At 46.2% G+C, this 11,805-nt stretch overlaps 2 protein-coding genes across 2 annotated transcripts; one reads left to right on the forward strand and one right to left on the reverse strand.

Moving 5' to 3' along the window:
- Nucleotides 1–2,139: 2,139 nt before the first annotated feature.
- On the reverse strand, nt 2,140–3,684 carry N7471_010631 (uncharacterized protein; the record flags this gene model as incomplete). The annotated part of the gene is made up of 2 exons (XM_057283350.1): nt 2,140–2,924; nt 2,982–3,684. The coding sequence occupies 2 exons, from the start codon at nt 3,682–3,684 to the stop codon at nt 2,140–2,142; spliced, it is 1,488 nt and encodes a 495-aa protein (XP_057132329.1).
- A 5,869-nt stretch (nt 3,685–9,553) lies between these two features.
- On the forward strand, nt 9,554–10,807 carry N7471_010632 (ankyrin repeat domain-containing protein; the record flags this gene model as incomplete). The annotated part of the gene is made up of 1 exon (XM_057283351.1): nt 9,554–10,807. The coding sequence occupies one exon, from the start codon at nt 9,554–9,556 to the stop codon at nt 10,805–10,807; it is 1,254 nt and encodes a 417-aa protein (XP_057132330.1).
- Between the last annotated feature and the right edge of the window lie 998 nt (nt 10,808–11,805).

The raw sequence follows: 11,805 nt of genomic DNA on the forward strand, positions 1-11,805 counted from the left end.
TGGGCGGCTCGCATGTGAATTACGTTAACAGGGAATTGCTAAGGACACAACACCTTTTTACTAGGGACACAACAGATTGCTTAACTAACGTATTTCACAAGCGAGTGGCCACCCCAACCAAAACGCGTCAGTTAATTTAAACCCTGCTTCTTCAACCACCCACCATGCCACCAATTCGCTCTCAATCCTCTAGAAATTCAATAGAGCAAGAGGGTAGGCTTTTGTTAGCTATCCAGGCTTTTAAAAATGGAGATATCAGCTCTATTTCTCTTGCTGCGCGTACCTTTAACGTCCCGCGTACAACTCTCCGCAACCGAATTAATGGAATGCAACACCGCGCGATTTCTCGCGCCAATTCACATAAATTGACTACAACTGAAGAGGAATCACTTCAAAAATGGATACTCTCTATGGATTCTCGTGGATCAGCCCCCCGGCCCTCTATGGTTCGAGAAATGGCAGATCTTCTTCTCGCATAGCGTGGAACCACCCCAGTTACTTCGGTCGGCGAAAACTAGGTGACGAATTTTGTTAAAAGGCACCCTCTCCTCTCCTCCCGATTCTCGAAACGGTATAACTACGAGCGCGCGAAATGTGAAGACCCGAAAATCATTAGGGAGTGGTTTGATTTGGTTTAAAAAACGATCCTTCAATTTGGAATCGACCCTGATGACGTTTATAACTTTGACGACACTGGTTTTGCTTTGGGATTTACGATAACTACGAGGGTTATTACGAGGAGTGAATACTCTGGGCGGAGAGCACTTAAACAACCTAGAAATCGAGAGTGGGTGACGGTGATTGAATATACGAATGCTTCTGGCTGGGTGCTTCCTCCGTGTGTGATTTTTAAAGGAAAGGTCTTCCTTAAATCCTGGTTTACCGGCCTTCCTAACGATTGGCGTTTTGAAGTGAGTCCTAATGGTTGGACTTCAGATGAAATTGGACTTCGCTGGCTTGAAAAGCTCTTTATTCCTACTACTTCTTCACGTACGAAGGGGGGGGTATCGGCTTTTAATACTTGACGGACATAGAAGTCATTTAACGCCGAAATTTGATCAAATTTGCGAGCAAAATAAGGTGATACTAATTTGTATGCCTGCTCATTTATCCCATCTTTTATAACCTCTCGATGTCGGCTGTTTTGCGGTCTTAAAACGGTCTTATAGTTAGGAGGTTGAAACGAAGATGCGGGATAGGATCAACCATATTGAGAAACTTGACTTTCTTAAAGCATACCCAAAGGCACGAATTGAAGCTTTTAAACCGAAGACAATTAAAAGCAGCTTCCGAGCTACCGGTTTAGTGCCATTTGCACCAGATCAAGTGATTTCAAGGCTTAATATCCGGCTTCGAACGCCTACCCCCCTCCTAGCCGGGGTAGTGAATCAAGTCGAAATTTTACACCAAAAACGCCAGCTACAGAGAAAGAACTACGTCGGCAGACTTCATCAATTAAAGCTTTACTTCGTACAAGATCTCGAAGTCCACCTAGCCCGTCAGATCGTGCATTAAACCAGCTTGTAAAAGGCTTCCGTCTTACAATGCAAGGTGCTATCTTACTCGCGAAAGAAAACAAGGAATTACGCGCCGCCAACGAGAAGCAGAAGCAAAAGCGTACTCGATCCCGACAGCAGATACCAGCTGAAGCAGGGCTCACAGTTCAAGAAGCTTCTCAATTGATTACTGAGCCGGTGGAAGCAGATGAAGCACCTCCCTCCCCTCCACGAAGAAGCCCTTCGCCGGCTTTACAACCACGTACACGGGCGCCACCAAAGTGCAGTGGTTGTGGAGAAATAGGGCATAAGATCAATAGATGCCCAGCTAGATAGATGAATTTAGTGTATTTAATTTAATGGAGTTTTGGTTGAGGTATATGCATTTGAAATTAATATATTTGGTTGGGGTGGCCTACTGATCTTCCTGGCGCTAAGAATTCTTGATAGTCTGGACGCTCCGACATGTACCCCTTAGACAGGAACGCCCATCGTGGTAGTATGGCACACCCCCATGGCATAGATGTCAAGTTCTGGGGTGGCCTGCTCGCTTAGGAGTACGTTCGGCACCTGCCTTTCTAGCGGACTAATAAAGAAAGAACTCAAGTGCACGACGACAATCCTAGGAGATATAATACCAAATCTAAATGGAAATGCGTCTAGCCTTAGTGCCCCGCTGGCCAGGGCTTGACTGGCTATCAAGTAGGGACTGGACAGAAACATTGAGCCAGCGCTTGAGCTTTGCGAATTCGTTCTCAAGCTCGAATCCCTGCTTCTCGATATCACGCAAGCGCTGTTCCGCTTTTTTTTCCATATCACGCAAGCGCTGTTCTGCTATTTCTATATCACACAAACGCTGTTCCGCTTGTTCTTCCATATCAAGCTCATGCTGTTGCGCTTGTTCTTTCATATCACTCACGTGCTTTTGCGCTTGTTTGTCCATTTCCTCTATACATTCACTGGCCGTATTGTTTACCTCGGAGTTACCAGCCTGGACCTGTTCAAGAATATCGACTTCGTGATGACCAAAGTCGCTCATGGCACGATCGACAATCTTGTCGATGTCGACAACATGTAATTTGAGGTGGCGCTCAATCATCTTATCGACATACTGTTTGATTATGTCGAACTCGGATGGCAGGTCAGTGTATTCTGACATGGCCAGCAGATGTTGCCGTCCTGACCTGATAATGAGTTCGCGGATCTGGCCATCGGAAAACCCGCGAAGCTCACATGCAAGACGCGTAAGTCCGTTATGATCTAAGGAGTCGGGAGAGGACGCATGCGTAAAGTTGGTTGGGCGGATTGAGGCCGGTGACAGGGAGAGAACACTCGGTGTATTGACTTCGGTGGGAGTGGGAGAGGGAGAGCCTGGCGGAGGGGATGTAAGGAGCAGTTTTCTTTGTCTTTCATCAGGGGACCATGGGTCTAGATACTATTCATGAGCCACTGTGTAACAAACTAAAGAAGGCGATAAGAACATACCTCTGCCCCGTTTTCCAATCACCTGTTTAGGCACGGATTGCTCATATCGGGGTGGATCCACCTGCTGCTTGGACACGAGCGTATCACAATATGAGGGTGGATCGGGCGGACTAAAAACACGCCAAGTTGTCCGGACCATGCGTTGGCGTTTGGTGCCGAAAAGCTTTTCCCGAAGACTTCTTTTTCGTAGGGCACCCAAGAAAGTTTTTAGCTGCCCACGTTCTTCGTCCCCAAATTGTCGCTGGGAAATGTGTAGAAGTAGACATGTGGATTGACAGATTTTTGCAAATGCAGCAAAATCCAAGTCTGTAGGATCGGCTGGGCTTAGAGTCTCCATCCCGGACGGACGAAGAACAATGCCGGTATGATTGAGTATCAGACGCAGTGTTGAGACGTCCGAAGGTTTGTTCTCAGGCGCCGGGAGCTTGGGAAGCAAACGGTATGGACAGAGGCCGTCGTCACTTGCCGAGACAAATTCACAATTTTCGACTATTTCTGGAGGGATAATAAACGTCAGCACCTGTGATCTGCCTGTCAGGTTAGCGAGCTGTGCCGTAAACCGAATCGAGATGGATCCTTCGTTGGCAGTTTTATCATGGGCAATAAAAAGGCGAGTACGACAAGAAAATTCGGAATCGGGTATAGAAACAAGGACAGCCTTATTCTTCAAGACGCAGTGCGGGTTTCGTGATGTGGTGGTCATTGTGTTGTTGTAACATTCGCTGGATTAAAAAGCAGAACCCTCAATGAATTGAGTAACCCTCCCACCCTGGCTTTAAAATAGAGTTGAGCAGCCCTGACTCGCGTAAAATGTTGGATGAATAATGCTAACAAGGTGAGAGTAAAGTGGTAAAGCTTTTGCGGCCTTGCAACGAGTACATGCCCTCTCCGAAGTCAACAAGTGAAATCAGAGAGTCAGATGATGGTAGGACTGGCGACGCGAACGGCAAAGAGCAATACTTCATTTACAGGATGATGATGTTGGAGGGAGAAGGTGAAGAGGAAATGCCCAGAGAGAATGGGAAAAGGGGAGGCTGGGGGCTTGGCAGGTTTAGAAATTTGATCACGTGATCGGGTACCGGACGGACTCCGGACTCGAACGGAGTTCGGATTCCAGTATGTTTTCTTACATCCTCCATTTCATGGTCAAGATGATTTAAACCCATTCCAAGTATTTAAAAAGATGTTTACAAGGATCCAAGAACAGGAATTATTGTTATGGGGTGCCGACCCTGGGCGACCGGGGTATATCACCACACAAAAAAAACACCACCAAACACGCAATATGGTAAGGCTTAATTCCCGGAAACTGCAAAAAAGTAGTAAGGCTTTTATTCCTATCACCCTGCCACAAATGTACTAATCAGATACTGCTAGGAATTGACGGAAGATCCCATTTTTTCTCACACAAACAGGTTCCTTGATACCAAAAGATTCATCGATTACGCTGGGTTCTTCTTCTCCCCAAGCGAGAATATCGGGTCCTTTTCCATTCTCTTCGAATACAACGATGGACGGAAACGAACTATGAAATGGTATTGGTTCAGCAAAACATTGACTAAATATGATAATATGAGTCAATCGGACGTTGAGACTGCCCGGAGACATCTGAACAAGGTAAGTGAACTCGTGGGAGAAAATGAATGGAATCACCTAGAACAGAAATATCATCTTAAGGAAAGGGCATTTATTTTGAGAGATAAACAATCATTTCCGGAGCTTGTTGAACCATTTGAGAAATTCCAATAGAGATTTTATCATGCTCTCGACTTTGTGTCGTTATGGATCTCTGTGGAGTAATATCTTCCTATAGGAGTATTGTGAGGCCTTTTGACGTTTATGGTCAAGAATGGTTCCGCTAATGTCACACGTTAGGACCTACAGCCATGCTCAGCAACGTGATATTGACAGAATCTACGTTGTTCCTTGATAATATTTTAACAACTATACGCCGTGTTCCGTGACGAGCCCCAGTCTTATAGCTCTTTAAGTGGTAGATAGCAACGAATTTCGCGGCCAATAGAACTCTTGATTTGAGGTTTACCTTGACATCGACTAGCAAAAGCTTAGTAGCCTATCAAACGCTTTATTTCAGACTTAGTCTCGCAGTAACGATCAGTATCCAATCACGTCCGAGATGGGTCTCCTTCAAATGAAGATTTACGCGTGGCCGTATGAGCCCTCCATGCCATATAAAACCGATGTTTCTCCGTTGGATGGACACAGACGCAACCCTCGCGATGGATCAACTCTTATAGCATCTCTTGTCCGGATAATGGGCGGTTGGTCACGGAATCATACCCCTTAGACTTGCACATCAAGCATTTACTTGCTATGCTTCCTTATCATATTTTCGAATGCCTAGTCAGGGATTGGAGCATTCTTGTCGGACCTGAGCCCAACTATAGCTCCCCGGAGAAATACCGCATTGGTGGCCATCAGCCACACCCTTTCAACCGACTCAACGTCTTTTGAAAAATATGAGTAACCAATAACTGCACCCGAGTCCTGTAAGCTAAAAATAAGAGGGAAGGTGGACTTGTTACAACACCTGCCATTAGACCTGGCTGGGAACCGCGGTCGAACCTCACGAACCTAACCTGAACCTCCATTTGGGCGGGTCAGGTTCCAGGATTTGGAACCTGAGGGCGGTTCCATCCGAGGACCGAACCTCATCAGGTTACCCGCGGGTGAACCTCAGGTTCCACAAACATGACAGACAGGTAAAAAACGTGACTATAGGTCAATTGCATAAATCATGTAGAAACAGGCTGTATTCTCTTGTAATTGTAAGCCAAGACTTCATTACTGTATGGCCTTGCAGAAGGATACTATATGTCTACTCATCAGCGCATGTCCTGGGTGGTTTATCTTCGAAAGGGGGTTTTAATTGTCAATTGTTTACATTGCATCTATAGTACAGTGATCAGTCATGGTTCTTAACAGTCAAGTGTCAAACTATCAAACTATATACCCATCTTGTAGTCTCGACTTCTTCTCCTGATACACGATGCTGCGTATCAGGTAAGGGTAAAGCCGAGTTATCATCTGGATGCGCAAATTCATTGGTATCAGAGTCTTCCTCATCGTCAGAAGAGACCGCCGGCCGCTTTCTAGCGGCGACCGCTGAGAGTGGCGGTGCGTCCTGGGTTACCTGTGTGGTTAATATTGTAGCGGGTGTATCAAGATGCATCTCGACGCCTTCCTCGGTATCACTAATGGCCTCAGAGCAAGTTGTCTGGATATCAAGTTCTTCAGACGAAGCTGTGATCTCTTCCTCTGAAGGATACTCTTGGAGAATCACTCGCTGCTCCTCCTTGGTATCGAATCTTGTTGTACACATATACAGCGTGATATCGCGAATAGTCTCTGGGTTTAACGACCCCCGGCGATAGTGGCAAACGTCCCGGGCAGAGTTAAAAAGACGCCCAACCCCGGCACCAGTCGCTGGAATTGACATGATATCACGGGTAATCCTTGCAAAAATAGGGAACTCTTTCTCATGATTTCTCCAGAATATCCGAGCAGATTCATCGATAGTGGCTAAGAAGGTTAGTATTTAGATTGGTTTATTAAGCTCACTCACTTACCACTCTGGATATATCTAGTCAGCTTGTCGTGTTTCGGACCGGTTGATTGCTGATACTGTAAGGAATCGCCCTTACAGGCCCTCTCAAGCGCTGATTTGGCTGGTAATAACATACTATCAGACTGTGTCATATTGTAATGTTGCCAGAGTGGCAATAATATGACTCGAACACTAAGACAAACCACAATGCAACGGACAGTTGAGTATGAGAAATAGAAGCCCGGTGTGGAGATTATGTACTATAATCGAGGGAGAACGGTAACTTGAATGAGAGTTTTGAAAAGAACGAGAGTGGTGAGTTGTGGGAGAGAGGTGAGTTGAGGGGGAGTATTAAATTGAGGTAGAGTGGTCATGTTCGCCAATTCAAAAGTGATACACTGGGCATAGTATACATAAGTTGTTGGTTGAACACTAACTGACGAACTGAGGGAGTGGTCAAATACCACTAGGACCCTTTGGGACAGGCTTATTCATCGTTCACCCAATTCCCCCTAGTATTTGTACGGTATTCCGGGCACATTCGGAAGTACGGTGTTGTAACACGCCGAAGCTTATTTGTATAGACCCCTGAGATCGTTCAACCGATCTTGAGACCTACAATCAATCATCTGATTCTATTGGACATGTTCAGTACTAGCCAGTACACCAATTCCTCACCCTGACACTAACTGCTTTTCGAGAACGGGGCGTAGTAAACCAATCTCCGGATTATCGAGCGAAATTTTCGATACTATAGGCAATCCAAGGGTTTCCATCTACAGCCCGTGGCCTCTACAGGTATGAGTTTCATGTAGCTGATCTGAAGGTCTGAATTATACTTTCAATTGAATTACTGGGAACTTCGTTATAGGAGAGACCTCTGAACAAGAACAGGCTATAAGCCCGAGAGCAATATCTCAGGTGCCGTCTCTACTCATCTAAAAATCATCTGAACCATCTTAATTATATATCTACCATTTCAGAAGCAATGCAGGTTCAGTCGCCTACGGCAGAAGCCCAAGGACACAGGCCAGAAGCAGAAGGTGGTATTGAAACCCAATTGACATGTTAAGGCAGATTCGCTGACCTGCTATTGGCACAATGTTTAACCACTTTTATCAAAACCTCACCTTTCGATCTATCTTGAGTCGTTACGATCCGCCTGAGAATTCCGAAGCTGAGATAAGGAGAATGCGGGAGATACTTACGCTCGCTGGGAATAATTATGACGAAAGCTTTCTAGCAACCGTATAAGCCACCGACTTCTGGTACTGGTGTGTATTGAGACCGGAGATATGGGACATAGTTCCGGATCAAGCTCTCTGAAACGAGTTCACTTGCTGGAAAGCGTTCGTCATAATTATTCCCAGCGAGCGTAAGTACCTCCCGCATTTTCCTTATCTCAGCTTCGGAATTCTCAGGCGGATCGTAACGACTCAGATAGATTGAAAGGTGAGGTTTTGATAATAGTGGTTAAACATTGTGCCAATAGCAGGTCAGCGAATCTGCCTTAACATGTCAATTGAGTTTCAATACCACCTTCTGCTTCTGGCCTGTGTCCTTGGGCCTCTGCCGTAGGCGACTGGAACTGCATTGCTTCTGACATCACCATTGAGGGTTGTTGAGCCTGCCCCAACATGCTATTCGAATTAGAGGAACACTTTGCTTCTTGTCACTAGCTAACACCCAGGTCAAGTACCGAAGTTTGGCTCTTCCTAGGGAGGTTCAAGGTTCTGCTCCTCGAAAGACGAGAAATTCGGTTTTCTCTTTCCGTGGACAAAAGTACGACCAGTCAAAGCTGCCTGGCCAAAAATACATATTCACTTTGTTCGGCACAGTCAACTTTATTCAGCACAATACGCTGTGGCAGGTTCCTGAATAATCAAGTATCGGCAATGCTAACTTGCACTTGCCTTTCCTCTCCCAGATTACTCGGCCATTTCACATGCGACTATCTTAATAACCCCTGTGTCTCCAGCTCTTGTGAAATGCCCACAACTTAATGTGTTATAACGGATCGCGGTAATGTATCAACCTTCGGACAAATTTCGTAATTGCTTTTTTCAGGATACTAATCGGTCTTGATTCGTTACACGTGTGGTGACTCACCCCTGAAAGTGACAGGTCATCTGGGGTTTTGTGATGAGTTCGAAAATAGGTGACTATTTGTGATGAGAAGCGTCGAGCATCAACTCATTCTTGGCCATTTCCGATTCCTGTGGGGCTAACATATCGTTGATTTGTCCACCGCCAATTTTGGCCGGAAGTGTTGTAGTTCAGAGGTATTAATTGATTATTATTTCAGAGGGAAACATGAGTCTATATATACAACGAGAAGATCAAGTTGATTTCCAATCAACTTGATTCTTCGCATAGATAAGTCGGGATTAATTCCGATGATGCGGTTTGGTTCCTGATCTGCACCAGCCTCATATCACAACAGGAAGCCAGTTCCTGACCGGTGCTGAAAATAATATCTAAATGGCGGATGACAGGGGGATATAGCTACCAACTGAATACCAAGTTTGTTTGATTGCCTGCCTAGATGTCGTGGCTCTTACAGTAGCGACCAGTTTCGCCTTCCATGGTGGACAACACAGAGGAGCTTTCTCAAACCCTAATCACATGCGGCGCTAAGCCGTATATGGTACTCCGTATCTCAGAAGCCGTCACGCGGCGAAACGGTATAATATCGCATTTACTATTTGTTTTTCGGTGGCCCACTCGCTGGTGAAATACGTTAGTCACTTCTTTATCTACTGTCCACCTTTCCGGTCGCATCATCTCAAATTTGTCCAAGGTACCAGCGCCTACCACAAACCCAATCCTCACTTTGTTCACAACGATTTGAGTTCATTTTCCGCTCAGCCTGACTTACCTATTTTATAGTTGGCGTACCATGTCTCTCCTCCGCCTGCCCTCGGAATTAATCCAAATGATAGGCTCATTCCTAGAAGCAGAAAGAGACCTATACACATTATGTCAAACTAGCAAACGACTCTACATGGAACTTATTCAACATCTCTATCGCCTGAACTCTCAAAATTCAAGCTCGGCACTGGTATGGGCTGCCATACGCGGAAATGAGGGTACAGCTCGAAGGTCAATACAAGAAAAGGCGGAAATCAGATTGACGGATTATAGTGGCGAGGAACCAATATTCTGGGCCACAGAGAATGGCTATGAGGTGGTAGTGAGATTACTCCTTGAGGCTGGACAGGTGGACGTGCAGTCAACGGACGTTAATGGTTGGACGCCATTATTCCTGGCGTCTCTGAATGGTCATGCTAGTGTGGTAAAATTATTACTCGAGACTGAAGGGGTGGACGTGGACGTGAAGGATGCGCATGGTCAAACACCATTATTCTGGGCCTCATGGAGTGGCCATGTGAAAGTGGTGCAGATATTTCTTGAGAATGGGAAGGTGGATGTGAACTCAAAGGACTGTGCGGGTCGGACGCCGCTGTTCTGGGCTGCAGAAAATGGCCGTGAGGCGGTCGTGGGATTACTCCTTGAGACTGAAGAGGTGGACGTGGAGCTAAAGGACTTCACGGGATGGACGCCATTATCCTGGGCCGCGCGACGCGGTCATGAGGCAGTGGTGCAGTTGTTACTCAAAACTGAGAAGGTGGACGTGAACTCGAAGGACTCTGTGGGTCGGACGCCGCTGTCCTGGGCTGCAGAAAATGGGTGTGAGGCGGTCGTGGGGTTACTCCTTGAGACTGAACAGGTGGACGTGGAGTCAAAGGACGATGAGGACAGAACGCCATTATCCTGGGCCGCGCGACGCGGTCATGAGGTAGTGGTGCAGTTGTTACTCAAAACTGAGAAGGTGGACGTGAATTCAAGGGACTGTGAGGGTCAGACACCGTTTTCTTGGGCCGCGAGAACTGGTCAGGAGGCGGTAATGCAATTGCTCCTTGAAACTGGAGAGGTGGACGTGGAGTCAAAGGACGATGAGGCCAGAACTCCATTATCCTGGGCCGCGCGATGCAGTCATGAGGCAGTGGTGCAGTTGTTACTCGAGACTGAAGGGGTGAATGTGGATTTGAAGGATTCGCAAGGTCGAACTCCGTTATTTTGGGCCGCAGCAAATGGGTATGAGAAGCTGGTCCAACTATTTCTTAGGACTAGGAAGGTGGATATCAACTCAAAAGACCGTGAGGGCTGGACTCCTCTATCCGCGGCCACAGAATGTGGTTATACGAAGGTGGTGCAGCTTCTACTTGAGGTCGACCAGATGGATCAGGACCTATAGCGACCTACGCAGCCCAGTACATATATATTAATGGCAATTAATAAAAATGAATATCTCAACCATTCTTGCCTATCGCCCTATCACCTTGACACCAAATTGACCCAGGGAAGACAAAGCTCTCTGCAATGAAGCAGCTGCGAGATACAGAAGAGCGAAGTCGATACCGTTGCTTAGATTCCAGGAGCTGGTATTATTACAGGTATGGGCAAAACGTGTCAGGTTTGCAGTGTCATGTGATTAGGGTTTGAAAGAGCATCTTTATGTTTCCGACATGGAAGGCGATATTGGGCACTACTGTAACAAATTGATCAGTCCAAGATCTAAATAGATGAATACGGGGCTAAGATGAAATTCAGGGGTAATTAGAAGTCCCAGCTGTCGTCCAGTTTAATTTGGGGGAAATTCCACCACTATCCCATGAAGGTGGGCGCAGTCTAGTAGACTGGAATTACTTTTCGTACGAGGATCAAACTCAAAGTTTGTATAATTCTAAGTTACGCCTCGGAGATTATGGTCCTCAAATTTTGGAGTATTTAATTCAGCCATAAAGGTGTGGTGGCCGATCAAAAATTTGGAATTAAAACCCTAAGTCTGTATTCAACCCAGCACCCTCATACATACCAAACCACTAGCTGGGAATTAAAGTTGGTTGAGCGCTCATGAATCCCTTGAGATTATGGAATTCTGTCTTCTAAATGGGACCATTCTCTGTCGACTCCCATTACATACATCGCACAAATTTCAGTCCTGCGACGTTGGCGTCTTCTCGTCACTGAAGACAGCGTAACTGGAACAGGCCAAGTCATTACAATGCTGCGGGGCCAAGACTATTGGGAAGCAGCATTTTACGTATCTGTACAGCCGTGCTCGCGGTCAGGCGTTCACTTTTCAGAATATTCTCTCCAGATGGTCGTCCAAAACTAGACTGCGGCCCTTCAATCCCGCGAGGGTCCTTAGAGACATCCAAAAACCTTCAGCCGAGCCTAGACAATTACAGA

Source organism: Penicillium samsonianum, assembly GCF_028829775.1.
Source record: "Penicillium samsonianum strain IBT 33392 chromosome Unknown utg000006l_segment0_segment0, whole genome shotgun sequence".
Taxonomy (NCBI): Eukaryota; Fungi; Ascomycota; class Eurotiomycetes; order Eurotiales; family Aspergillaceae; genus Penicillium; species Penicillium samsonianum.